General features: G+C 43.7%; 1 protein-coding gene and 1 non-coding gene across 2 annotated transcripts in view; both read left to right on the top strand.

Moving 5' to 3' along the window:
- The first annotated feature begins 8,686 nt into the window (after positions 1 to 8,686).
- ATXN10 (ataxin 10) overlaps positions 8,687 to 24,098 on the top strand; it is a 103,082-nt gene continuing 87,670 nt past the window's right edge. The window contains exons 1-3 of the mRNA XM_023745787.1: positions 8,687 to 8,715; positions 9,219 to 9,410; positions 13,059 to 13,141. Coding sequence (XP_023601555.1) covers positions 8,702 to 8,715; positions 9,219 to 9,410; positions 13,059 to 13,141 — 289 coding nt within the window. The 5' untranslated portion in view covers positions 8,687 to 8,701. The remainder of the gene's footprint in view (positions 8,716 to 9,218; positions 9,411 to 13,058; positions 13,142 to 24,098) is intronic.
- Positions 10,704 to 10,839, top strand: LOC111823603. The gene has a single exon (XR_002826671.1).

The following is a 24,098-nucleotide window of genomic DNA, read 5'->3' as shown; positions in this document are numbered from 1 at the left end:
GAGCCATAGTATCTCATGTCGTTCAGATCTGGTCCTGAGAGCTCCCTAGCGGGGGGATTTACCTCTGCTTTTTGTGACCTCTGAAAACCGTAGGCCAACTTGTGGTCTATTTTGCAGAGTGACTGAGATAGCTGTTTTTTTTAAACAATTTGTGTTTGGGGGCTCCTTCCTTCTCCCCTGTTCTCTCCTGAAATACACCAATATGAAATATTGATACCTTTTTGGAATCAGGCAATGGGTTTCAGGGGAAAAAGGCTTTCATGAGGCATAGGCTTAGTTTCAAATCCAAGTATTGCCGCTTCCTAGTGGTGTGAACTGGCCAATATTTAACTTCTCCCAGCCTGTCTCACCTGGGTCAGTGGTATGATGATGCCTGCCTTGTAGGTTGATGTTGTGCTGTATGTAGCGTCAGAATGGTGCCAGCACATGGCGGATTCCCCGCAAACACCGGTATTATCATTGCAGCCTCTAGTCAGTCAGTAGTGAAAGGAAAGGAAATGTGTGGTCATTCTTGAGAATTTTGCATATTTTAAAATAGTGCTTGTTAATTGCTTAATTTCATCTCAATTCCATGATCAGGTTCTGGTCTCAATAGGCTTTTAAACTTTAGAATAGTTGCTTCTGGAACTTGAGAATAAGAAGCATATAATAACTCAGTGGAAGAAAAATAGTTTTTTAGATCCAAAAGATGTGGGCAGTAATTTCTTGTTAATATTTGAATTCCTTGAAAAAGAAAAAAAGGTTTTTTAAAAGCAATATTAAACAATTTTAAAAAGCTATGAGAATTTCCAACAAAAAAGAGACTAAAGTGGGGGAGGGGGGCAGTGGGGGGACAAGGACACATATGTAATACGTTAATCAATTAAAAAAAATAAATAAAAAGACTACTTGAAAGTAACTTAGAGGAATTTAGATGATTTTGGTTTTGCATTTAGGAACTGACATTTAAGAAAACATCCTTGTATACTCTAAGGAAAAAGGAATTTAAGCTTATCTTTAGCTTTCATCCTAGTGTTTTTGTCAGTTGGTTGTTTTTAAACTCTTGACAAAAGTACAAATACATGATTATGTTAATGCATTTTTGGAAGATGATATAACCTAACAAGTACACATGTATTTCACTTGCAAAATCAACAAGAATTAAAATTGTGTTTTGTTCTCTCAAAGTCAAAACATTACTGATACTGTTAATGTCCTCTGTATTAGAACAAATTACCCCGCAAGTTAGTAGCTTGAAACACAAACATTTATTATTGCGCACAGTTTATGAGCGTCAGGAATCTGCGGCTGCTTTGCTGGTGGGTCTGGCTCAGTGTTTTTTCACGAGGTTGCAGTCCAGCTGTGGACCAGGCCGCAGCCTTCTGAGGCCCGACGGGCTGAAGCCTGGGATTCCACGCTCGCACGTGGCTTTGGCAGGTAGCGTCTGTTCCTTCCCACGTGGACCCCTGTGTCGGGCCACTCAGCACCTGGCAGCTGGCTTGTTCCAAAGCCAGATGATCCAAGAGAGGGCGGCTGGGATGGAAGTTCTGGTGCCTTTATAACCTAATCTTGGAAATGGCACACCCTTACGCCTGCATATTCCAGTGGGCACAGAGCGGGAGCACAGGAGGGGTCACCTCGAGGGTGTGAATACCAGGCGGGGGGATCGGGTAGGGGTGCCCTGTGTTTCACTTTGCAACCCCATTTCTCCCTTATTCATAAATGGATGCTGTAAGCTCTACAGCTCCTGTTTTTACCGACATTTTGTTTTGAGTGTTCCCGGTGTTCATCCCAGAGAGCTAGATCACTAACTGTTGTAAACATCAGAATTTATCTACCTCCTCTCTTACTGGTGGCTACTTGGCTTGTGTTGAATTTTTGGTAATTCAGACGGTGCTGCGGAGACCCTCTTTGTACACATCTCCTTGTCTACCTGAGCCTTAGTTGTTTTTTCCCCAAAAGCAGAATCTGAGGCAAAGACTTGGATGAGGTAATTTAATCGGAAGTGACCCCCAGCGATGAGGCGTGCAGGAGAGGGGAAGCTAGACTGGAAGGAGAGACACCACTGGAAGATGCTGTCCTTATCAAGCTGGTAGCTGTGTGGGCAACGGGGGCTCAGTCCCACTGGGCATCTCTGAGGAATGCAACTCTGAATTGTCCGAATGGACGCTGGGTCACTGCTCTGTTAACATGTTGCCCGTTGGTGGAGAATGGCCCCTGGGTCCTTAACTAGAGCGGCCAGAGGTGTGGAGGAGGGACACCAGGGCATTTCACAGTCTGCTCCTCTCCTGCAGTTCACTCTGTCGCTCACTGTTCTAGGGCTGTTTGGAGTCTAAAAGGGCCTACACAGGAGTGTTAGTGCAACAAGCTACCCTCGCCACTGCTGCAGCCTGTCCCGAGTCTAATTGGTGATAATCCTTTCCCCACCCTCCCGTCTAGATTGCTTTCCGCCAGCACTTGGCTAGGCTCTGCTGTGAAGGGGTTTGAGCCCTCCGCTGCCTGTCTCTTGTCAGGCTGGTTGCTGTAGTTTATGGTTGTGCCTAGATGTGGAAGAACCAAGATACTCTCTGCTTATTACCTCTTTCAGAGAACTTTGTGTAGGATGTTATAACCACTTAATCACCTACCAATCCTCCCAGAATGACAGCAATCTGAAGGCAGGATTCTTCTCATTCACCTCTATTCTCAGGACCTACTTTAAGACCTAGCACATAATAAGCACTTCATAGTATTATTATTTCCTTGAGCATTTAATTTTCTTGAGTCATTGGGTATATAAGTGAGAGCATAGAGGAAAGACTCTAGTAAGGAAAGTATAGGAAAATTATGAAATATGACGATGACTGTGATATCAAGAGGTACAATATGTCTTAGTGTTACTCATTGCTTGTATAAGTGTGTTGACTAACTTTCATGAAGGGAATTGAGTAAACACTTCAGAAGCCAACATACTACAGAACTCGAAAATAAACCTAGCCATCTGTGTGTATGCACATGCACTAGGCTTCCCCCAAACATTACTGTGCCTCTGGCCAGCAAGAGTCTTTGGATGCACCAAAAACAAAACAAAAAACGAAACAAAACAAAAAACCCACACGAATTGTCAGCTTAGTTAAGGATGCCATATCATCTTGACTCAACCATGATTCAGGTCAACTTTGTTGAGAGAGAACATCAATTAAGTTACACTATAAAAAGAACCTTTTAGAGTGATGACAATTTCCTTTATTTTTATCTGTGCCATGAGCTGGAAGGCCATATGGAACTATTTGGTAAGGTGTTCTGACTCAACTTCAAAATACAGATGTGGTCAGTGTGAGCCACCCCTCACATTCAATTATCTTAAATGGACACAGTAGACAGGAAAAAGTTAGAGCCAGCAAATCAAAATAAATAAGGTTAGAATTGTGACCAGTAGTACCCTCAGAAGAGTTTCTGAGTCTTTCATTCTTCCAGTCTTTTGTAGTGGTCTCTGGACCCAAGGGTGTGGCCACGGAACTGTGGGCAGGGACACTCACTCAAAGGCAAAGGAACCCTGGGGCTAACTCTAGGCTGAGTCAACCTCTCTGAAGGCCGCAAGCCTAGAGCAGTCATATTAGAGTTGAAGACGGTTTGTAAACAAGCGATACTCTCATTACAGCCACTGAGGAGTGCATCCATGGAGTGTTGGGTAGAGTGCAGGGCACATAATAAGTACAATGAAGTGTCAGTGGCTATCATCACCATTGAGAGTGTTACAAAACTTTATCAAAAGATAGTAAAGAACACTTCAGTGGTGCGATACACCATTATACGATAGGAAACCTAAAGAATATAGACATCAATTCTCCCAAAATTGAGCTGTGGTTTCAGTGATGTTCAAAATAAAATCTCAACATGGTTTTTGTTAGAAATTCACAGTCTGATTTTCCATTTTTTTTTCCTTTTTAAAACTTTTCAATTACAACCTGTTGATCCTTCTACTTCCTATTTGCTGTCCCTTTTTTCCCTCAGGCTTCATTTCCCTTCTTTCTTTTTAAGGACTACAGCATATACGCTCAGCATCACTGCAGTTTAAACAAAGACAAGGTATTAAAACGATGTGATTTAAAAAAATTTTTTTTGATTTGTTTTTAAACAGAGAGGAAGGGAGAGAGAAACATCGATTGATTGCCTCCTGCACACACCCTGACTGGATTGGGCATGTGCCCTGACCTGGACTCAAACCAGAGACCTTTTGTGCACGGCCTTTTGGTGCAGACAACCCTCCACTTACTGAGCCTCACCGGCCAGGGTACAATGCCCTTCTTAATTCAGTTTAGATCTATGGACTTTGAGTTTACATTTTTAAATGGTTGGGAAAATAAATAAAATTTCATGACGTGAAAATTATATGAACTTTAAGTATCGGTGTCCATAGAACTAGTTTTATTAGGACACAGCCAGGTAGGTGTTGCCTGAGACTGCCTTTGTGTTACAGCAGCAGAGCTTAGAGGTTGTGACAGAGCTTGTCAGCCCCTCACAGCCTAACGTGTGTCCCTGACCCTTTCCAGAAAAAGTTTTCCACCCCGCGCAGGGGAGTGGTCGGGGCTGTCAGGGACAGCTGGGGAGTCCTGGGTGTGACAGAAGCGGGAAAAGACTGTCAAAGAGGAGCTGTGAGGTCTGCAGAGATGAATTTCACAATGTTGCCTCGGCTGCTTTTGGCAGGAGATAGAAATGCTTTGTTTTCTGTTTCTGCTCCGTCAGCCCAGTCACATCAGGAGGCAGGGCTTATGGTTTTAATAACAACCAGTGATTGTTACTTTAATCTCTGAACTTGTATGTATTTAATAGTTTTTCTTAGTGACAGTGGTTAAACTACTCTAAACCGCATGTGCCAGTTTTTAATTAAATCTAAGGTATTAGAATAAATCTTTTAGCAAGTGTGAGAGTCTTAGTTGTAGCGTTACAATGACTAGCATTTAGTTTCCTTTTCAGTAGGAGGTTCCACCTGATGAACTGACTGTAAAATGTGTACACATATAGTTTATTAGACCTCTCTAACCTGTTAACATGTAATCATGGGTAGTTTTCTTCAATTTTGCTCAAACAAGACTTGCCGAGATTACACCTACAGATCTGTTCAAACTTGAAGGAAATGAAATTCTACCTTTTGTATAATTCAAAGGCTTTTTTTTGGCCTTTTTTGTGTGTAATGTAACATTTCATTTATATGTTGTCTTCAGGGTATGCATTCCTACCTAATAGGAATGTCTAACGGTTGAATTTAATTGTCCTCTTAAGTACTTTCTGCCTTCTGTGAATGAAGTAGCTAAGCTTTTTAAAGTCCTTGTGAATATTTTGTGTTAGTTTGGTTAAAGCAGAAATGACAGCAATTTTTGTTATTAACATTTGTAATATAGGAACGATTGACTGATCGTTACTAGTTATTTCACTGTCGTTAATCATTACACATATTTAGCTGTGCTGTCTTGACAGTGAACTTGGAATTTGCAAACCGAGTACATTTTAACTACTTTGGATCTGTAATGCCAAAAAAGCTTTCTTTCAAGGCCATTTAGAAGGTAAGGAAGTATAGAAGAGTAAAAGCTTTTTGTCCTCATCTTATGGAAGTTGTTAATGTGTCATACTGTATAAAATATTGTGAATAAAATCATAGTTATTTATTCTATGGGTCTATATCAGCGGCTCTCAACCTGTGGGTCTCGACCTCTTTGGGAGTCGAACAACCCTTTCACAGGGGTCGCCTAAGACCATCGGAAAACACATAGATAATTACATATTGTTTTTGTGATTAATCACTATGCTTTAATTATGTTCAATGTGTAACAATGAAATTGGGGGTCACCACAACATGAGGAACTGTATTAAAGGGTCGTGGCATTAGGAAGGTTGAGAACCACTGGTCTAGATGAAAGAGTCTCCCCCAGCCCCTTTATAGAGGGATACAGACATCTAAGAAATAGTCTCTGCTCTCAAGAAATTTAAAATATAGTTAATCGGGTTACAGCTCCTCTCCCTCCCCTTTAAACTTAGCCATTTATTGTATAGTGTAGAAGAGAAATTAGATGTTTGTTAAGTTGCAATCAGAAGATATCTACCTCTTAACATAAGACATTTTTCATGTTTTGGGGTCCAGGACATGTGGCTTTCTTAATGGAGATGGAGGGGTGAGCCGAGGCCTCATAGTTCCCTTTTCCAGCGCACTGACTCCACTGCTTGCCTCGGGCCTGGCTTCCGAGGGGTTTGGATCACAAGTCAGATGTCACTCTGAGTATGCAAATAGTCTCATCACTTACTTTAAACTTGAATCGAACAGAACAATTAGTGAATGCCAATTCTGGGCCTAAGGATAAAAAAAAAAAAGTCTCTATTTTGGGGGTGGGGGGGTGGTTATAGACTAGCTGGGGCGGTAACTGGAAGTGAAGATAATGGATGTTGGTGCTACTGCAGGCTTCTGGACTGAGTGCCAGTGGAGCATGGAGGTGGGAACTGGTTCTCTTGGACTAGTGGGGAGTTCCCCCAGGGCTGAGAATGAAGGAGACCCAAAGACTTGCAGGCAGAGAACTGGCTGGGAAGGTGTGGGAACGGCATTCTGGTGGAGCAGACACAGGGTTGCGGGTGCTTGGCATGTTCAGGAGTTCATGGGTGTGCGACCCGGAGACAGGAAAGGACAGTGATCACAACCCTAGCTCCCCCTCGCTCTGACACACAGATGTGAATTACTGTGTGCCCGATGGACGCTGCCATGGTTCCTCTAGAGTGGCTGGTCATAGTTACTTGGATTCAGGAACCTGTTGATTGACTAGCTCAGTTAAACATTTTTCTTTTGATTGAAAGTGTAATAAATAAAAAAGAAGGCATGGCCCTGGCCAGGTGGCTCAGTTGGTTGGAGCGTCATCCCATGCACTAAAAGGTTGCGGGTTAGATTCCCTTCCCGGTCAAGGCACATACCTAGGTTGCGGGTTCGACCCCTGGTCAGGGTGTGTATGGGAGGCAACCGATTGATGTTCCTTTCCCTTCCTTTCTCTTTAAAATCAATACACATATCCCTGGGAGAGGATTGAAAAGAAAAGAAAGAATGAAAGGAAAAGGCATGGTGCATAAATGACAAATTAACATGTGACATTGGGAATCATCACAGGCCAGTTCATGAATTAATTGTTCTATTGCTGGAACATCAGTTACCCAGTTTTCCTAAGAAAATGCTTCTCTCCTATTGTGTTTAGTCTGCCATAGTTTGATTGCAAGCTTTTGCGGTGCTAGATACCAGTTTTGAGTAAACTGAATGTGAAGATTCCAGTGACATCAGGGACGACCTTCACAGTAGGAAGTTGCCTCCCATGCAGAGGTAGCTTGCAAAGGACCAGTTGAAAGAAGACATAATTGCTTCTTTATCACAGGTGTAATACACATATTTTAGCCATCTTACTAGGAAAAAAGAGGCTTTACTGTAGATTATTCAAGTTGCAGAGCTCTGCTTCTATTTGAATGTCAGATTGAATAATAAATTCTTTGTTGTAGAGATCGTGGCAGTCTTTGAAAGGTTTTAACTCTTGGGTATTTTCTTAGCGTATTAATGTCTGCTGCGCTGTATTTTGTATTCCTTAAAGCTTTCTTGAGAGAGTTAGTGAAGGTCTTTTATGGCAAATTGGCACTGAACATGGCTACTACTGACCTGCTGCCTGCGGGCACTGAGGAGGTCAGTGTGCGCCCTCCAGCTTTTCCTTTGTCATTTGATCACCAGTCACTGCCACGCTGAGTCAGAGCTTCACTTCACGTTCCACACTTAGAGACGGCCGACTGGGGAGATGCGGGCAAATTATTTTATTTTATGCCTGATTCTCAATTTTTAATTGATTAATTTACACTCTGCCTCTTTCCAAAAACAAATTTGAAGTACCTGAAAATACAAAAACGACTGAATAAAGTAAAAGATAAGGGAGAGAAGGGAAAGCCAGGTGGGGAGAAATAAGGTTAATACTTGGAGTCATGCCTTGGACTCTGTGTTAAAGATGAGCTCTGGATGCTGTGGACATCTTAAAGGAGAGGCCGAGACCATCAGTGTGGTTGTACGAGCTGCCCATGCGATGCACACACACCACCTGGAGTACCAGCGCGCATGGCCCTGAAGCTCAAGGAGGGAGTAGCTCCCCTGGGCGGGAAAGTGGACATGCAGGTCTTCCCGACTCTGAGCAAGCCCAGCAGCTGCAGGCGTTTCATGGTCCCTAGTTCTGCATGCATGCGCAGCTCCCTGACCATCTGGCTTAATCCAAGGGTGACGTAGGGGGTTGTGATTGCAGGATGAGGGCAAAAGGAGGAAACACATCTGGTCAATGAATCTGCGAGATCTGTACACTGTCCCCAGGCAGCCCTCCTTCTAACGCTGAGATAGATGGCTGGTTCCCGGGGAGTCCGGAATGAGGAAGTTGGCTTGCACTTAGGTGCTGTGTTGTACAAAAAATTCTTACCTTCATAGCTTTGGAATGAGAGTCAGTGCAGGCCCGCTCCTGGCATGAGAGGCATGTGGGAACTGGGTGCCTGAGGGGACAGCTCAAGCTCATTTCTCCCCTGGGCACAGGCTCTTGGTCTCTGTCTCCCTCCCCTGCCTCCCCCCCTCCCCCCCACGTAGTTGAATGACTACGTGCGCGCTGGCACACACTCTCTCTCTCTCTCTCAGTGTTGCCAGCTTCTCTGTATCTAGAGATGGATCATATATTTGCCTCCCAGGCAGTCAGTCCTCATGACTGGTTTCTGGTAACTGTGCTTTATTGCGCATTGGGTGACAGGCCATGGCTCTGCTCTCTATCTGGAACATGAAATGTAGCGATTCCACTTGGATTAAGGGCAGATCCAGGAGCACGAACAGTCCCTGAAAGTGGGTTTGGGCTGTCCTGGGAGTGGAGCACAGGGTCACACGGCCCCCGCTGGGACTGGGCTCTGCCAGTAATTGCCCGAGGCCCTGGGCAAGTTGCTCAAAGCCCCTCCCCTTCAGTCATCTTTAAAATGGAGAGGACAGTGGTGGCTTAATGCAAAGATTAAACGATATAACACATGAAAATGTTGATAAGGACAGTGCCTGGCATGTACGCTCAGTGCGTGTAGCTCTTTTATTTTGTGTTGTTAACTAGGGAGCTGGCCCAGGCAGGCCTAGCCCACCTCCCCGCCCTCCCAGAAAGAAGGACAGGCTGTGTTCTGAACAGAACGTGGGGAGATTAGGTTATTGTTTTCTGGTTGGTGACAGTTTTGTCCTCTTTCAGGGAAACTGCACCCAGGACCATCTTCCAAAGAGTCCTGGATATCTTGAAGAGATCCGCTCGCACCGTCGAGCTGGCCTGCAGAGACCCGTCCCGCGTGGAGCACCTGGCCTCGAGTCTGCAGCTGATAACAGAGTGCTTCCGGTGCCTCCGCAACGCCTGCATCGAGTGCGCCGTGAACCAGAACTCCATCAGGTGGCGTGCTTGTCCTCACCTGTGCTCTGAGAAACCGCTGGGCATTACAGTGTCACGGGGGAGAAGGACTCCGGTAGAGAATGGTGTGACCGCCACAGAGTGTGGTTAGCATGGGGGTTCTTTAGGTTTCTCACTTGCATTTATGTGTTTTGAGGCACTTGGTTTTCCACAGCACACATGGGAACTTAATTCTGAGTCGTTGATCCCAGACTGCCTAATGCACATGCAGCTCTGGGCCTCGCTGGTCTTCGCTGTCAGTGCTTTCATTCGTTTCAGTGCTTAAATGAGTGGCCCTTGTGTTTGCTTTGAACAGGGAGCAGGTTTTGTAAAGGTCTAAGATGACCTGTCTTAAGACTCCACTTCCACCTGTTTTATTTATTTAAATATTTTTATTGATTTCAGAGAGGAAGGGATAAGGAGAGAGATAGACACATCAATGATGAGAGAGAATCATTGACCTGCTGCCTCCTGCACGCCCCTTACTGGGGATCGAGCCCACAACCTGGGCATGTGCCCTGACCAGGACTCAAACCGTGACCTCCTGGTTCGTAGGTCAACGCTCAACCACTGAGCCGCGCTGGCCGGGCTCCACCTGTTTTATAACGTGGCTGAAAGCTGAGCAAAAACTGCTCGGTGCTGTGCGCGTTCTTTGACACGTTGCTCTCTCCTCCCAGAACTGAACACCTTTCCTCTTTGATTTTATGGAATCTGCTTTTTATTAAACATTTTTACTTGAGATGAAATCAGAAGCCTCAAAGAGCACGCTCACCTTTCTTTCCTGGACTTGAGTGTAGACGAGCCTCCGGGCCTCCCTGTCACTGCGGTGATGGGTGCAGTCGGGCTGGTCCAGAAGCCACTTGAGGGGGACGCCCTGCGCTGCCTAGACAGTTCTGATACCTGAGGCTTCCCTGTGATTAATGGGATTTTTAAGATAAAAGGCGAGAGGGAAAAAAGCTAGGGTTGTTTAACTTTAATTCCAAACCAAACCTGCCATCCTTTTGCAGACAAATGGATAGAAACAATTATAATCTTGATAATAATAGTCAACATTTAAAAACATAACTGGTTGTGTGCTGCAAGAGTGGGCCAGGGGCAGGTTTCTTTTGTCTCTTTCTAGGCAGGGGGGCTCTCTCGTGTGAGGGGGGAGGGAGGGGGAGTTAGAGCAGAAACTGGCTGTGGGCTGGCAGGGCTGTCTTGACGCTTGGCCAGCCTCTCAGGAAAGGAAGCGGGCATTCTGCGCGCCTGCCCTAAGCACCAGGTTTTGTAGCTCAAGGACTTGACTTGCAGTGTCTTGTGTGATCCTGAGAACAAATTCAAGAAATAGTATGCTGCAGTGCAACCATAGGCAGTGACACACATCAAAACATATGGTTCCTGCCGACAGGGTCTGTATAGTTATCAAGTTGTCTGTGCGATGGCTCCATACATGTAAAAAAAAAGAAAAGAAAGAAAAAGAAATAGTATGCTGCTGTTTTCCCATTTTTACAATGGAAGAACTGTGACTCAGAGGTTAAGGAACTTGTCCGAGTCACTCATCACTAAGAGCCCAGGAGTGTTCCTTCTGACTCCAGCCTAGAGCTCAGCTCAGAGCAGCCGCCACTGACCCTGTTGTGTGTGACTGCCGTCCCTGTAACAGCCCTTGGCCCTGGACAAGGGCCTTCGCCTGAGTACCGGCTTCTCCTGTCTATCCACCGGGTGAGTTTTAGATGAGATTACTACGTAAAGTGCCTGCTGGTCCCGGGCGCACCGCTCAGCACGTCGTTTCTGCCCCTGCCTGGGAAGCGACCGTACAGTCAATAAACGCTATGTTACTCTCTTGGAAAACAATTCACTTTATTTTCTTTCTTGAGTACAAAAGTAATATATGTAAACTATAAAAATTCAAACGTTACACAAATAAATACTGTGGCAGATAAACACCAGCGGTCTCCTGGCTGGGCCATGCTCCGTGGTCGTGTTGTCTTTATTTCTTGCAACTTACAGTTGGGTCAAAATGTTCGGTTTCATTTCAACCTGCCCGTAAGTTGCACAAAATGAAGACACCAAGATAGAATTTTGTTAGTTTTCCTGCCTTTTACCTTCTAGATTTATATTTATTTACTGTTGATTTTAAAGAGAAATTCCAACTATTTAGGGTATCAGCTCAGAATAAAACATTTTCTAGTCAGAAATACAACAAAGATTCTCTAAGGCCTTCAAGGCTAACCTTCAACACGTTGTATGCGGGTAGTAACAGGTGGCTCTACTGCTTACAGTCAACGTAAAACGTATAAATCCGTTTCCCGCATACAATGTGCTGAAGCCAGTTCTGAACCTGTCAAGATTCAGATCACAACCAACATATATTTTCCTGGTGTTTTACCTTAAGTTACTAAAGAGTTAGTCAGAAGGTGTGATGCTACTGAGACTTAGACCTTATCACATCATCTGTATGAACACTGCACTGTGTGTGAATGTGGCTGCTATTTCTCTAGGATGTGTGGAACGGGGCCTAATACGGCCGAGCAGACCATCCGATCATGACAGTTCAGGAAGTGCTCAGAGAACACTGTTGGAAGTGGTTAGCTCTGCATGTAAATGTCACCCGATTGCAGAGGTTGCTGTACTTCTTCTGTAAAGGGCCAGATAATAAGTACTTTAGGCTCTGTGACCTCTGTCAGAATTTCTCATTTCTCCCCTGGTAGTGTGAAGGCAGCCGTACATAGTAGGTGAACGAAAGAGCCTGGCCATGTCCCATGATACGTGAAACTAGAAAATGAGTTTTTTTATTCCAAAATACAGTGGTGGGACAGGCATCGGATAACAGTGTTAGCCATTTCCCTTTAAAGTGGAGAGAATGGAAGGGAAGGGGAGTCGCTGGCCCTAAGCAGTTTCAAAATCCAGTTGGGCAAACTCAGGTGTCAAGGCCGGGCATTAAGCCTCTGTGGCTTGAGACTCTGCCCATGGCCCCGCCCTTAGCGTCATCCTTTTTCTTCAAGGGTACACATGTTTGTAGCTGAGTAGTTATCAGCCTGTTTTCTACCTGTAGAATTTGGGGAGTCTGACTACCTTTCATTTCATCCTTTCTCTGTGCATTTTGTTCAAGTTGGCAGGGTTTCTACTGGTATAACCTTCTCAAATCCTTTGGGCCTCATATGTAATAGGGATTCACATTAGACAGGAGGGGCTGCCATAGAGCTTTCCTGGGTAATGCCATCTCTCCTGTGTCCGCTGAGGTGACTGAGGTGACACGGAGAGTCCTTCTGGACGCTCAGGAGAACGTTTTTCAGCTTTGAGAGGCTGCCTGCATTTCTGGGCTCGTGGCCTCCCTCCCTGACCCTGACCTTCTCTCTTCCCCTTACAAGCACCCTGTGGTTCAGTTGCCCCACCTGACACTCCAGGACACTCTTCCCACCTCAGGGTCCTTAATATACTCCTGCTGGGAAGTCCCCTCTGCCCTGTGAGGTCACATTCACAGGTGTGGGGAGCTAATGGGGCTGATTGTTCAATTACAGAAAGCAGTACATTCTGAACTCTTTCTTTGGAGACCATTGTTTTTTCTGCTGGCCATAGGCACTGTCCCCAGCAGGCTCAGCGCTGCTTTTGGATCATGTGAAATGTGGGCTTGGGAACGTGTCTAACTTTGTCTCTTTTAACATCACGACACAGGAACTTGGATACAATCGGCATTGCTGTTGATTTGATTCTTCTTTTTCGGGAACTCCGAGTGGAACAGGAAGCCCTGCTGACAGGTACGTCCAGAAGACTCAGGAATTATTTATGTATTTGAAAAGGGTTTAAAAACTAAACACTGAGTATTAATCATTCATTAAAGCAAATGTTTTCTAACGATGCAGAGAAACTTTATTAGTGATACCTAAGAATTATCATTTTAAAAGTTTTAGCAACTTCCTTCCTTACCTCTGTGGCTGAGCTGTGTTCCTCCCAATTCACATGGTGAAGTCCTCACCCCCAGTATTTCAGATGTGACTGTATTTGGAGACAGAGCCTTTAAAAAGGTTCATTAAGGTAAAGTGAGGTCGTGTGTGTGGCCCTAATCCAGTGTGACTGGTGTCCATATAAGAAGAGGACGTCAGGACACAGACACATACAGAGGGACGTCCATGTGAGGACACAGGGAGAGAACAGCTGTCTATAAGCCAAGGAGAGAGGCCTCAGAAGGAACCAACCCTGCCCACACCTTCCTCCCACTCCAGCCTCCTGAGCTGTGAGACAGGCATTTTGATTGGTTAAGCCCCCCAGTCTGTGTTGGGTGTGATCCTAACAGTGACCCCAAGCCCCTGCCCTCAGGGCGCTTACATTCCATGGAGGAGAGCCAGATGCTGAATGTGTTAGACAAAGAAGAAGGAGTGCGACAGATGGAGGTTAGCTCTGATCGCCAGTGGCTGCTGATGTGGGATCAGAGGAGAACCAGGCCTCTTACATTGAAGGCCAGGAAGCTTTTCTAGGTTTTTTTGGTTCTTGAACTATTAGCATCAACACTTGCCTTTGAGCGAGGGTTATTATCTTAACATCATGCTTAAAAAACATACAATTTTAATATATGGCATATTTACCCAGAGAATTAAAATACTTGATGGGTAAGCCCAAGTCACTTAATAAGAAAATCCCAGCGTAAATATCTGGCTTTTAAAAAGCTGTCCTTAAAATTCTTTTTAGTAAAGAAAGTATAACATAATTCAACAGATACTTCTTTAAATGAGAAATCTCCAGCTATATTTAAAATGATTTATAAATTTATTTATATACAGTTCTTAATGCCTATTTTTATAGAAAGTGAGGCATACTTACCTTCGTGTGAATATGCATGCTGCTGTGGCAAGGTGGGTAGAGAACTGAGGTCATAATCTCTTTCTACAGGCAAGGAAACTGAGGCACGGAGTGCAATAGGCTAAATTAGCTGTTTGAAATACTGCCTGGCTTGGTTTAATTTTCATTCTATTCTGTGATTTCTTAGTGTTTTTATTTAAAGCTCACTTGTTAAAATTCCTGCATATTCCTATTTGATTTAGAATTCTTCCTTTGGGCCTTTGAGTTAAGTTAACCTAAGAATTTACAAAGTGTTTGCTCTCAGTTTTTTTAAACAGCAGTAATTTTTCAAATATTCTCAAGAAATTGATAGGCTGTGGGATTTAGCTGTGAATTGCCTTTAAGATGTTACAAAGTTCTGTTTGTTGCTCTATTTTTTAACAAAACGGAAGCCCCAGTGCTCTTGGGGGATTAACCATCGGCAGTAAGAGATGGATTTCTCACTCTTGCATGGAAAGGCAGCTGCGTTTAAGTCTGTGTGGCATGTGATTCAGAGAGAGTTCAGAAGGTGCTGTGGTCTGTAATGGCTGGAAAATACAAACGTCGTAGATAGGGTGTCCCTGGCATCCCGCGAGCTGTGGTGGGCAGCAGGTTCCTCCCGTGGCGATGTGCCCCGAAATAAGACGTCTGCAGGAAGTGCCCTGCAAGCAAACGCTGCGATTAAACAGCCATCAGCCCGACCCAGCGCCTCCCTCTGCACGCAGATACTCTGCCCTGAAATTATCCCCTTCCCTCCGCCTCTTCAGCTGTTCCCTTTCTCATTTTCATCAGAGTATAATATGCTCTTCTGTCTTCCATCTCCAGAATATCTCCCCATGTCTCCCTCAGTCCGTTATCCCTTTCCTCTGCTCTCCCACCTCTGCTGCAAAGATTTGTTTTTCATTGTTTATAAATGGTAGGAGATTAATATAATAAATGGTAGGAGATTATTTCATCTCGCAGGATTAATTTTCTCTTCACTGAAGCAAGCGGATGATCTATCAAATTTAAAGGAGGCGATTCTGAAACTTTTTATGAACTGGTTTGAATTGATGAGTACATTGGTTGTTTGGTTTTGGGCTTGGCTGCTCACTGATACCCACAGTTAGAGGGACTGGTCTTTACAGACCTGTTTCTGTGAGGTGTGTGAGAGGTGTCCACAACTTAGGTAGCTGCAGTTTATCACCTTAAGTAATTTTTTATTGACATGACGTAAGATAAAAATAACCACTCTGAACTGAGTAGTGGCATTTAGTGCATTCACAGGACTGTACACGTACTAACTCTACCTTGCAAATATTTTTATGACCCCCAAAGGCAACCCTGGGCCCTCTGAGCAGCTGTATTCCATTTCCTACTCCCTGAGCCCCTGGCAACCACCATTCTGCATTTTGTCTGTGGATTTACCTATTCTGGATTTTTCCCATCAATGGAATCATAGAATTATGGGATCTTTTGTGTCTGGCTTTTTTTCTTAGCATAATGTTTTTTTGAGGTTCATTCATATTGTAGCATGCATCAGAACTTTATCTTTTTATGCCTGAATAATTCCATTGAATGCTCAGATCACATTTTCTTTAGCCATTCATTCATTGATGACTGTTTGGGTTGTTTCCACCATTTCGATATTGTGCCACCTATAAATACATGCATGTACATGTATTTGTCTGAGTACCTGCTTCCAGTTCCTTTGGGTCTATACTTAGGAGTGGAATTGCTGGGTTGATTTTATGTTTAAACTAGAGTCCCGGTGCACAAAATTTGTACACGGGTAGGGTCCCTAGGCCTGGCCAGCGATCAGGGGTGACCAGTGGGGCGATCAGGAGATCCCCCCGCCCCCCTGCTGGCACCCGCCTTGGCCAGCCTGGAGCCGCCCGCTTGCCAGCCCTGCCCCCTGCCGCTGGTTGGGGCCTGTGGGCTGGGGGTAGCTCCTGCATTGAGTACCTGTCCCCTGGTGGTCAGTGCGTGTCATAGCAACCAGCCTTTCCACCGGTCTTTCAGCTGTTCGGTTGATTTGCATATTAGGCTTTTATGATACAGGATTTAAAAAAAATATATATTTTATTGATTTTTTACAGAGAGGAAGGGAGAGGAATAGAGAGTTAGAAACATCGATGAGAGAGAAACATCGATCAGCTGCCTCCTACACACCCCCCACTGGGGATGTGCCCGCAACCAAGGTACATGCCCTTGACCGGAATCGAACCTGGGACCTTTCAGTCTGCAGGCCGATGCTCTATCCACTGAGCCAAACCAGTCAAGGCTATGATATAGGATTTTTAAGGAACTGCTAGACTTTTCCACAGCAGCTGAGCCATTTTACATTTTCTCCAACGATGTTCAAGGTTCCAGTTTCTCCACATCCTGGCCAACATTTCTTTTCTTTAGATTATGATCATCCTGGTGGGTGTGAAATGGTCTCCCATTGTAGTTTTGATTTGCATTTCTCTAATGATTAATGATGTTGAATATCTTATGTGCTTGTTGGTTGTCAATCTTCTTTGGGGAAGTGTCTATTCAAGTCCTTGGCTCAGTTTTTAATTGGGTTGTTTGCCTTTTTCTTGTCAAATTATAGGAGTTACTTATACACTGAGTGGCCAGATTATTATTACCACCTAATGTTTGTAGGCAAATTAACTATAATTTCGCTCTGAAGTTGCTAGAGGGCCAGACCATTATAAATAGGGAAGCAGGTTGTTTACCACGATAGTAGAAGTGATTTTTTTCTGAAGATATGGGTAAACAGTGCGACTTAACAGCCTTTGAACGTGGGATGGATACACACACACACACACACACACGCACACACACACACGCAGACTGAGTGGCCAGATTATTATGGCCAGCTGACGTTTGTAGGCAAATTAGCCGTACACTGCATCGTATGGGATATGGAAGCCGAAGGCCTGTTCGAACACCTTTGCTGTCTGCAGTTACCAAGATAAAACCTCTCCAATTAGTACAGGAACACAAGGATTGGACAGTCAAGCATTGGAAAAAAGTCATGTGGTCCGATGAATCACGTTTCTAGTTGCATCATGCAGATGGCGGAGTGAGAATTTGGCGGAAACAGCATGAAAGCATGCACCCCACATGCATGAGTACAACCCTTCAAGCTGGTGGGGGCAGTGTTATGGTTTGGGGCATGTTTTCCTGGCACGATTTGGGCCCTTTAATTCGTGTGGAACAATGTCTGAATAGCACAATATACCTAAGTATCGTTGCTGATCAGGTTCATCCTATTGTGTTGATGGCGTATCCCAATGGAGATGGCTTCTTCCAACAAGACAATGCGCCATGCCACGGTGCTCGTATTGTGCAGGAGTGGTTTCAAGAACATGAGGGAGACTTTACCTTGCTTAGGTGGCCCCCACAATCACCAGATCTCAATCCAATTGAGCATTTGTGGGCAAAGTTAAAAGAGCCACCAGGCAGCTGGTTCCACAACCATCAAATCTCACAGAACTGGACAGTGCTATTCATCAGGCACGGTGTCAGATTCCTCGCATCACCTTTCAACATCTCGTGGAGTCAATGCCAAGAAGAATCGCCGCAGTATTGAAGGCAAAAGGTGGCCCAACGAAGTACTGATGGGGTGGTCATAATAATCTGGCCACTCAGTGTATATTATGGATACTAGAAATTGTGTGGAATTTACGGTCCTTTTGGGGAGAATTGCCATGTTAATGATAGTGTCTTCCAGTCTGTGAGTATGGAGCATGTATTTATTTAGGTCTTTAATGTTTTAGTTGTATCCATTTCAGGTAGACAACTTACGCTTGTAGGCCGAGTTGCAAGGCTACTAGAGGCAAGGAGGAAAGCAAGCTAAGTTTTCTCGCTACCTTCCTGAAAAAGGTAGCTACGAATATTACGGAATTTTATTTCAAGTAATTTCATTCAAGAATGAAGTTTGTATTCAACAATGAAACTTTAGAAGTATTTATAGTATGTTAGTTCAAACCGAATGCAAATCTTTTAAAAGGTGTTCTGGTTCCTAATAAAGTTCTTATACTATTTTTTGACTGTTTCTCTGTGAGAACCTTATGCTTGGTAGAATTTTAGCAGGGTATCTGTGCCAGTTTTGTAACCACTTTTGAGGTAAGAACTATAATTACATTGTCAAAATAATATTTAGAGTATTATTTTCAGAGAATAATTACAGTGGTGTGACGAATATATTATGCTCATCACATTTTGTGTAAACACAAGCATGAGTTATTTTAATTGAGTTATTGGTGTTATTTTTGGCTTTTATTCTTTTCTAATCTGTAAAAATAATGTTGGGATTTTTGAGGGACTTGGTAACATTTGCAGTATTTACATAAAGATCACTTGATAAGCTGTTTGGTAAAAGTAAACTGTCATTTGTCCGTGTCTGGAGTTTTCTGTTCTTGTTTCTGGGACATCTTTAAACCTTGCCTTCCCAGAATTGTGTTCTGATTCACAGTGCTAAGTTCCAGTTGCCTGGTGACTTGTTGGGTCAGTTGGCTTTCGGACCAACTTATGTTGTTGCCCTATATAATGTGTTCACTTTCTCAAAGTTTGAGTGTTAGTATTCTAAAATACTCAGTAGGAATATGTCATTTAAGTTATGACTTATCTTAAGGTTAAAAATGAAGAGTCTTTTTTATTATAAGCATGTTATAATTTTACTAGAGGCCCAGTGCATGAAAATTCATGCACTGGAGGGGGGTCCCTCAGCCCGGCCTGCCCCCTCTCACAGTCCGGGAGCCCTTGGGGGCGGGAGGCGATCAGGGGATGGCGACGCCCCATCACACCTCTGCTGCTGCCACTGCCAGCAGCGCAAGCCTCGGCTGGCCCTGGTCACCTGAGCCTTGGGCGGCCCTGGGCGGCTGGGGGGCTGAGGGGACTGGGTGCCGCCATCTTGTGGCTGTGGGAGCCGCCATATTTGAGAGCAGGGCAATCAGTTAGCATATTCCCTCCTTATTGGCTGTGGGAGCCGCCATCTTTGAGGGTGGGGCAATCAGTTTGCATATTCCCTCCTTATTGGCTGTGGGCACCACCATCTTTGTACATGAGGCTCAATTAGCACATTCCCTCTTTATTAGATAGGATTATAGAATAATTTTAAAAAATTCCAAAAAGTCGAAAGAAAAATAATCATCATTATCTATGCAGACTACATTAAACAAACAGTTATTTTTTCAGTCATTTTTCAGTACTTGTATGTATGGGTAGGGATGTGTATGTGCAGTTTTGTACCCTGCATCCTTGTTTTAGATAGTAATATTAACTTAATTCATCTCTGAGGTTTTTGGTTCACATTTTCATCGTATACTTTTTAAATTTCAGTGTTTTGATTTTTGGCCACAGTTTTGCAATTCTCTTTGAACCACCAGCTGTTGGGCGAGTCTGAGTAAGTGAAGAGTGTGGCATGTTACTCACCTGGCCTTTCATCATTTCAGCGGCTCTGCCTTGGAGGTTTGGAGCCAGCAGCCAGGTGCTCAGCCAGGGTTTAGGCAACAGGGTTTAAAGGGAAGGCACAGGCTCTGACCTGGGAAAGTCCAAGGTCAGAGGACGGCAGCTCTGGGGCTGGATTGGCAGGCCAGCTTGTCTTCTAGCAAAGCAGAGCTAGAAAGCGTAAGGGCTGTGGAAGTTCACTGCCCTGGGAACTGTCTCCTGGTTGATGCCCGGAGGGAATTCCTTTAATGGAGCAAAATCTTTCGACTCACATTCTCCGGTGGCCTTTGGCCTTCCATGCTCAGCCTTAACTCCTGTCCCCAGGAAGGGCACCACTGTTTTTGCCGACTCTACTGACACCACTTACAACTTCATGTCCTGAGTAAGTCAGTGACCACTTGAACTTTGGCCTCCTCTGTGTAAAGGGGGGAGAATCTTAGTACCTCCCTTACTGTAAGTTGTCATGGCTGCAGGGAGGGACCTGACTCGGCCCTGCTTTAAAGCGCTCCTGACACGGTCCCGGTGTGGGACAGGCTGGTTGTCAGCTGTGCAGGAGCTCATCACCAGGGAAGCGCTGCAGGCGGCTGCTGTGGTACCTGGAGCCCCGGGAGGAAATCCTGCCCCGCCCCCCCGCCCCCACTTTCCTCCTGCGCCTCTGCGCCAAGGCTGCCGTGCCCCCTTCTCCCCCCCCTCCCGCCAGTGGAGACATTGAAGGGCCCAGCTTTTCTTTTGCAGAGCAGGCACTGGAGGGGTTATTTGGAGCCGAGAGTTACTGATAGATAACTGGTATCCACTCAAAAACACGGTGCACCCAGTCTGGGGGGCAGGCTCCTGGAAGCTGGGGTGCAGAGCCTGTAGCGCCTCGCGCTCCTCTCACATCACATCCTCACGACACTGCGGTATTTCCTCACTGTGTCTTTCGCAGTCTGGTGGGGATGTAGTAGAGCCTCCTGCTTTCCCCATGGGGGTGAGCACTGTTCACGTGTGTTGTGTGTGTGTATTTGCCTTTTGGCTATCCTACTGTATTAAGTGTTTTTTGAGTTCTTGATTTTTTGGGCCTATTTTTCTACTGCATTGTTTGTCTTTCTGAATGATTTCTAAGAGCTCTTTTAATGTGCTCTGTACATGAAGCTGCTTCAGTTATGTGCTCCGTGTCTCTTCCTATTTTAGGGTTAGTTTTCTTTGTTTTTTGTGGTATCTTGAGGAAAAAAAATGTTCTTAAGTTTAATGTAGTCTATTAATATAATATAGTTTTTTAATATTTTCCTTTATGGATATTATTTTATGTTTGGTTTTAAAATCTTTCTTAACAGAGTTATTGTTTTAAAAACCTTTCTATTTGGACTTCTTTGCATTTAGGTTAGTACATGGAATGGCATTTTCTGTGTTGTGTGAACACAGAGTCCAGTTTCCATTTTTTCGTACTGATGCCCAGTTGTCCCAGTATTATTTTTGAAAAGACTGTCTCTTACTCAGTTATCTGCTGTTACATCCCTGTTAATCACATGTCAACGTAGGTTTGAGTCTTTCTTATCCTGTTCTGTCCTATTGCTTTCTTTCTTCCTGCCCCAGGACCACACTGTCTCACCACAGGGCTCACTGTCTTGTGAAAACAAAGCCTCTCACTGCTTTGAACAGCATCTCAGCTATGCTTGGCCCTTTGTATCATCACACAAATTTTAAAATCATATCGTCAGATTACATAGACACACAAACGCATCTTCCGGTGTGTGAAATTATACTTACACACACACACACACACACACCCTCACCCTGCTGTGATTCAGACTGGAATTGCATTTAATCTCTAGTCCTGTAATCTGTGAACATGGTATAATTCTTAAATTTGTTCTACTTTAATATTTTCTTTGTAGATTAGAAATGACATTTCATCTCGGGGGGTAAAATGACAGTTCTGCTTCTCCTTTTGCACTCCTTGGGCTTCATGTCTTGGTCTTGCTGACAGATTTCAGTGCCATGTTGACTAGGAACGGGAACAGCAGGGCTGTCGACCCGTTCCCTCCAGAAGGAACACTCTTTGTCTGCAGTCGGCAGGTAATTACACTGTGTGCTATGGGTTTTTGTTGATACTTATTTTTAGGTTAAAGAAGGCCCCTTCTATTCTTAGGTGACTAGGAGTTTTTTTGTTTTGTTTTAAATTATGAGTGGGTGTTAACTTTCATCAAATCTGTTTTCTACAGGATTTGAGATGATCAGATGATTTTGTCCTTTGCAGGTTAATATGGTCAGTTATAAATTTTGATTTCTAATGTTAAAGCAGCTTTCAAGGCAGGTGTAAATTCAACTTTGTCATGTGATTTGCTTCTGGAGCCTTTTGTTATCGGATTGTTTCGTGCCAGGGGTGTGACTTCCTTTCTGATTCTGTCCTTGTTCCGATTGGGGTCTCAGTGATGCTGGCCTCAGAACGCTGGCTTGGGAGTCGCCTCCCTCTTTCTGTAGGAGTTCTCTGGGAGAGCTGTGTAAACTGGAATTACTCTTTCCTTGAATGTGAACTGGCCACATTCTGGTCTGGGGTTTTCTTTTTGGGAAAATATTTGACTACTGATTCAATTTCCTTAATGGTTAGAGGACTCTTCAGGTTTTTACGGAATTTTTTACAGAGTCAGTTTTTGTTAGTTATATTTTCGGGTTTCGGTTATTTTATTTACATTTTCAAATATTTTGGCATAATATTATTTAGGATATTAAGATATCATTTGTAATATCTTACGGTTTTATTTTTTTTATGTTGCAAGATCTTGGCAGTCCCCTCCTTTTCATTTCTGAAAGTTTTCTTTGTTATTTGTGCCTTCTCTCTTCTGATCAGTCTTCCCAAAGGTTGATCAGTATTGAGCTGCTTGATGAAATCAGTTTGGGGTTGTTGATATTCTCTTCTTTTTTATTGTTTTCAATTTGAGTAATTTCTTGCTCTTCATCTTTAATTTTCTTCATTTTGGGGTATTATTTTGCTATTTTATAGTTTCTGGAAAAGAATGCTTACTTAGCTCATTTATTTTCATTGCTTATCTTTCCCAGCATATGCATTTTAAAGCTAAAGATTTCCCTCTGTTCCATTTTAGTTGCATCTCAAAGTTTTAGTGTGCAGTATTTTTAACATTCGGTTAAAATATTTTTGCATTATGATTTCTTTTTTGTCCCTATGGGTTATTTAGAACTATATCTCCTATTTTAAACTATGGGGTGTGCTAATCATTTGGGGGATTTATTTTTAGTACACAGTGAGCATTATTCATATATTAATTCTTTAAATTTGTTGAGATTGTCATTTCCTCTGTTATATGGTGAAATATTGTCTTACAGTATGCAAATATCCTTGGGAAGACTGCATATGCTGCAGATTTTTAAATTCCCTTTTTATTAATTAAGTTCATATATAACTACCAAGTAGAGCTTCTGATAAGCTTGAGGTAACACTCAGACCATATTGGGTTGCCGCAATCACAGGGATTCATCCAGAATTGCGATTCTTTATAATTGTGTGACTTTGGTCATGTTACTGATAACTTGTGGGGGTCTTGGTTTCTTGTGCTCTCTAATGTGTATAAACATACCTGTCTCAATAGTAAGATTCTTATAAAGATTTACACATTAAGTATTCAAGGTTTCCATTTAGAGCAGCGGTTCTCAACCTGTGGGTCGCGACCCCTTTGGGGGTCGAACGACCCTTTCACAGGGGTCGCCTAAGACGATCAGAAAACACACATATATAATTACATATTGTTTTTGTGATTAATCACTATGCTTTAATTATGTTCAATTTGTAACAATGAAATTGGGGGTCACCACAACATGAGGAACTGTATTAAAGGGTCGCGGCATTAGGAAGGTTGAGAACCACTGATTTAGAGTCTCTGGCTATAGAACCAAACACGTTTTAATTTGAAATTTGTAAATCTGACTTTTTAAGCTGTTTATCAAGTCCATATTATGTGCTGGTAGAGAGCGTGGACCGGTGAGCTCACAGCTCATCCTTCCAGCAGCTCTGCAAATAGATACTGTTAGCACCATTAGCTGATGAGGAAGTTGCATCTGACTACAGTTAAGTAACTTGTGCAGGTTCACACTAAAAGTTGGGAATTGAACTTAGGTCTCTTTTTTGTGTGTCACTAAATAGTTTTAGTTACTGTTATTCTTTCTTTCTTTTTTTTAAAATAAAGTTTATTTTTCAGAGCAGTTTTAGGTTCACAGCAGAATTGAGAAGGTACAGAGGTTTCTCATGTGTTTCTTGCCCCCACACTTGCACAGCCTTTCCCACCAACGTCTGGCACCAAAGTAGTTCATTTGTTACAATTGATGAGCCTCCACCGACACATCATGTCACCCGGAAAGTCCGTGGCTTACACTCGGTTCGCTCTGGGTGTGAGGACAAATGTGTGATGACATGTACCCACCACGACAGTGCGATGAAGAACAGTGTCACTGCCCTGAAGTCCTCTATGTCCCACATACTCCTCCCTC

The sequence above is a fragment of the Myotis lucifugus genome, unplaced genomic scaffold (genome assembly GCF_000147115.1).
Source record: "Myotis lucifugus unplaced genomic scaffold, Myoluc2.0 scaffold_582, whole genome shotgun sequence".
In the NCBI taxonomy this organism is placed as follows: domain Eukaryota; kingdom Metazoa; phylum Chordata; class Mammalia; order Chiroptera; family Vespertilionidae; genus Myotis; species Myotis lucifugus.
This window is presented reverse-complemented; position numbering and strand designations above follow the sequence as displayed.